Source organism: Chondrus crispus, genomic scaffold (genome assembly GCF_000350225.1).
Source record: "Chondrus crispus Stackhouse genomic scaffold, scaffold_173, whole genome shotgun sequence".
In the NCBI taxonomy this organism is placed as follows: domain Eukaryota; phylum Rhodophyta; class Florideophyceae; order Gigartinales; family Gigartinaceae; genus Chondrus; species Chondrus crispus.
This window is the reverse complement of record NW_005179042.1, coordinates 44544-48388: the sequence shown is the minus strand read 5'-3', so window position 1 is coordinate 48388 and position 3845 is coordinate 44544. Positions and strand designations below refer to the sequence as shown.

The 3845-nt window shown below is 53.5% G+C and overlaps 2 protein-coding genes across 2 annotated transcripts; both read right to left on the bottom strand.

Moving 5' to 3' along the window:
* Positions 1-1257: 1257 nt before the first annotated feature.
* CHC_T00003102001 (hypothetical protein) lies at positions 1258-1560 on the bottom strand. The gene has a single exon (XM_005714163.1). It carries the CDS (start codon positions 1558-1560, stop codon positions 1258-1260), a length of 303 nt encoding a protein of 100 aa, XP_005714220.1.
* A 3-nt stretch (positions 1561-1563) lies between these two features.
* On the bottom strand, positions 1564-2442 carry CHC_T00003101001 (hypothetical protein). The gene has a single exon (XM_005714162.1). The coding sequence runs from the start codon at positions 2440-2442 to the stop codon at positions 1564-1566; it is 879 nt and encodes a 292-aa protein (XP_005714219.1).
* Positions 2443-3845: the final 1403 nt, after the last annotated feature.

Genomic DNA, 3845 nt, shown 5'->3' with positions numbered 1-3845 from the left:
CGCCTCCGGAAATTATTTTTTGTGTCAGAGTCATATTTTTCTTTTTGTGAACAAAAAATGAGTTTTACCACGGAAATGCTTGCGCACATAATGTGCGTCCCCCTACTGTACGCATGCTTTGAACTCGTTCCTAACGACGAGCACGGCACCGGACGCCGGCGATGACGCCGTCGGAGCTCTATCTACAGTGTGTGCTGTGAGCTAAGCTCAATCATGATGGTGTTTTCACCGAGCAGCCACCGTCAGAACCATGAATGACCAAATGGCTATTCTATTGCTACTTCTCATTCAGAGCCATGCTCGGTAGGATGTAGATGTCGAGTCTCGTCGGTCGGGCGGCGGCCGACGCTTTCTCTGTGTACAGTAAATTTGGATTGTACGCGCGCACATTTTGACATTTGTGCGATACACATTTAACGTAGCATGGGGTCGCCCGTCCGAGAAAACGGCGCGTTGTGTGTGCACAACGCGCCGTTTGTGTGTCACAAAATCCCGATTTGGTCAACACAATTTGCGATTTTAGAATTTCAGGAGTCGCCCATTATTGACAGAGGAGTTTGCTTTGTTTTGCAAAAGTTGTTGTTTCAAAGATACCATCCGGCAGAGTTGAGATCATATTGCAATGCACAAAGTTGATTGGCGTCTTCCCGGATCCTTCTTCTCAAAAGAAAAGCGCCTGTTAGGACTGGCCCTCAGCTCAATTGGTGATGGCACCTCACTCAAAGTCCCTAACATGATTCCTGAAAAGATCTCCAAAGCGAAGCGTACGCGCCTGACGATTGCGCAGAAATCGAGGTTGGGCATCTGCTGCAGATCGAGAATGCGAGTACCATAGTTATCCGTCAGTTCAAAATTTCAGAACGAACCATCCGAAACATCAAACGCTCTCTTCCTTCACTCCAACAAATTGTGACCAACACCGCCACAACGCTCGGCACAAAAAGTTTGGAGGAATGGATTGAGAACGAGACTAATGAGGTTGTAGCAGAAGCTTCTATTAGTGATGCTTGCGATTCAATACATTATGGTGGAGAGCTACAGAATCAGTCTGCCAGTGATGCTATGATGGATGATTGTGTGGCAGAAGGCGAGTGTGAAATTACGGAGAGGCGGGCCGTAGTACAGCCGCCGTACCGAGTGCTGTAGTGCTAGCAAGGCTGTTTGGGTCTTCGGAGAGTCTGGGTGTGGAGTGTGATGTGAGCAATGCCTTATCGCACTTGAGGTCCGCAAAACGAGCTTTTCTAGAAGCTACAGTAGCTACCAAGGGTAGGCATGAGAGACAGGGTCAAAGGCAACAACAGCAGACTCTAATAACAGAGTTCTGGCCGGGTAGTGGTTCTGCCATCTAATTGTGCCGCTCCGAATTAGTGCCGTATTATTAGTCCTTACACGGAGCGGCACTAATGCGTAGGGTCCACTGTACAGTATAGGCTCGACCACGGACGAGGCAAATGTGCAACATACACAATCGCATTTTTGGCGGGAGTGAGAGCGACAAAGCGGTGTAGCATCCTCCGCCAACAAGCGCAACTCTGTCTTCCGCGTTCCCGCCTCCAACATCCTCTATCCTCCAGCTCCCATCCTCCAGCTCCCATCCTCCAGCTCCCATTCTCCAGCTCCCATTCTCCAGCTCTCATTCCCCAGCTCCTGCCAGCATGCCCACAGCCGCGGGGGCGTCATGTCCGGCACGTGCGGCGTGAAGCGCCACGCGTCATCGGCGATTGGCGGCAGCGGCAGGATGCACAGCACGACGTCGACAGACTTGAGCCAGTACGCCGCGCGCGACGCGGGGTCGTACTCCACGGCCATCGTGTTCAGCGGCGGTTTGGCCAGCAGCAGCTCCGGCGGCACGTGCACGTCCAGCACGCGCACACGGTCGCCGCTGGGCACGGCACACGCGAGCAGTGTCGAGCCATTGACGACGACGCGCGCGTGTGTGTGTCGGGCGCGTCGAGCAGGGGTGGGGGCCGACGGCGGGAAGGCGGGCGGATCGCGCGGCGATCGCGCGGCGCGGTCTTGGAGACGTGGACGAGGCGCAGAGGCATGCGCTCCATGGGGAATGGACTCGCGGCCTCGAGGAAGAAGTGCATGGTGACGACGGGGACGGTGACGGAGACGGCGACGTCCTTGTGGCGGCCGAAGACGTAGGCGGCGACGGAGTCCTCTGCAACGTCGCGCTCGACGCCGCCGTGGGCGTGGACCTTGGTGAAGCCCTTGCGGAAGTGCACAGGGACGCCCGGGACGAAGGCGCCGGTGGCGAACCACCAGCGGGACACGAGGGAGGCGGCGAGCGAAGAGAGGGTGGCGGCGGAAAGCGCGTGCTGGGCTGGGGCGATGCCGAGATGACGGCACGCGAGCGAGGCGCAGATGGACGGGTCCGCGGCGGCTGCTGCGGTGGTGGTGCACAGCTGGGAGAAGGGGGTGGTTTTGGGCGGGGGTCATGCGGTCGAGAATGTGAAGGTGGACATCACGCGGAAGGTGAGGCCGCGCCTGCGATTACTTTCTTGGCGGAGAAGAAACAGCAGCAGCGCAGATAAGGGCGGCATGCCTGCTCAGACATGTCCCGGCCGGCTTTGCGTTTCGTCTGGAGTGCCCTTCGTTGTCATTGAGTAGGAGCAAAACTAGTGCTCGTCAGCCAGGGGAGCAAATTTGTACACACACGTTTCAGGAGCGAAACGGGGGCACATTTCTAGATTTTGAGAAATGTGTCATAAAAATTATGTAAATGCTTTATTCAATAACGTTGTCCGTAAAATAACGCGTTGTTTTTTCCATTTGCCCACAAACTCGCTGGACGTAAACCCGAGTTTGAAAAATCCCACCACGAGTTTTGCGGACTGACCTCCAGCAAGGTACCTGCCCGCAACAAACGCAAGTCTGGTACATCGTTGTGCGGTCCGACGGATCAAGTGCAACTGGGCGAATACTCGCTGAAGCGAATAGTGTAGCTCGCCACAAGGATTGAATAGTTCTCATTACGGACAACGTTAATGGTGGGTTATCTTCGAAAATGAACCCTCCGACCTTGTCACTTTCACTGTAAACCGTGGCATACAGCTTGCAAATATGTCAGATCGTGACGCTGAACTGACCCTTGACTATTGTTGCGAATGCTATCTCATACCGACAGGTATCTAGGGATAAGTGTTACGCTTGGACTGGATATGTTAAGTCTGTGATGTCATAAAAATGTGTACTGCGCAAAAAGAGTTTCAGGAAGCTTCCGACGTTACTGGCTTGCCCTCAGTACACATCTGGCTCCTCCCATGACCAATTCGAGCACTCCTGTTTATTTCCCTCTTTGTACACCGACAGGTGTGGCCCTCTTCGAGATATTCCAATCACTCTCCTTGCTGCATCACTAGATTTCATCTTGGACGCCTTTTCCGTACATACAAGCTGAAGAATTTGTGGTACGGAACAAAACGTTTTGTATCCCCTCCGTCCTTTCAAAACCACCACCCATATCCATGACACAACGACGAGGACAGCCAGAAGCAATGTAATTGATGCAAGAACAGCGAGTGCCGGTGTTGCTAAGTTAAGATCCACTTCGCTAATATTTTGCCCTCCTTCCTCTCGAAAGTAGAGCGTCTCATTTTCCAATATATCACTCATGGCCATGTCTGCCAGCTTCGACACGGCACTTTGGAATCCTACTGTACTGAGAAATGCCACATTCGAAACAGCTTTCTTCTGTTGCTCCTCGTTGTCCAAAGAAGCAACACGTACAACCTCGCCCGCGCTTTCACCCTTGCTAATGTCTCGTACGAGTACGATGTAATCCTTAATCGTTCCGTTCTTTTCGACCTGACCCCACCCCGCGCATGCCGTGACATCCGTGT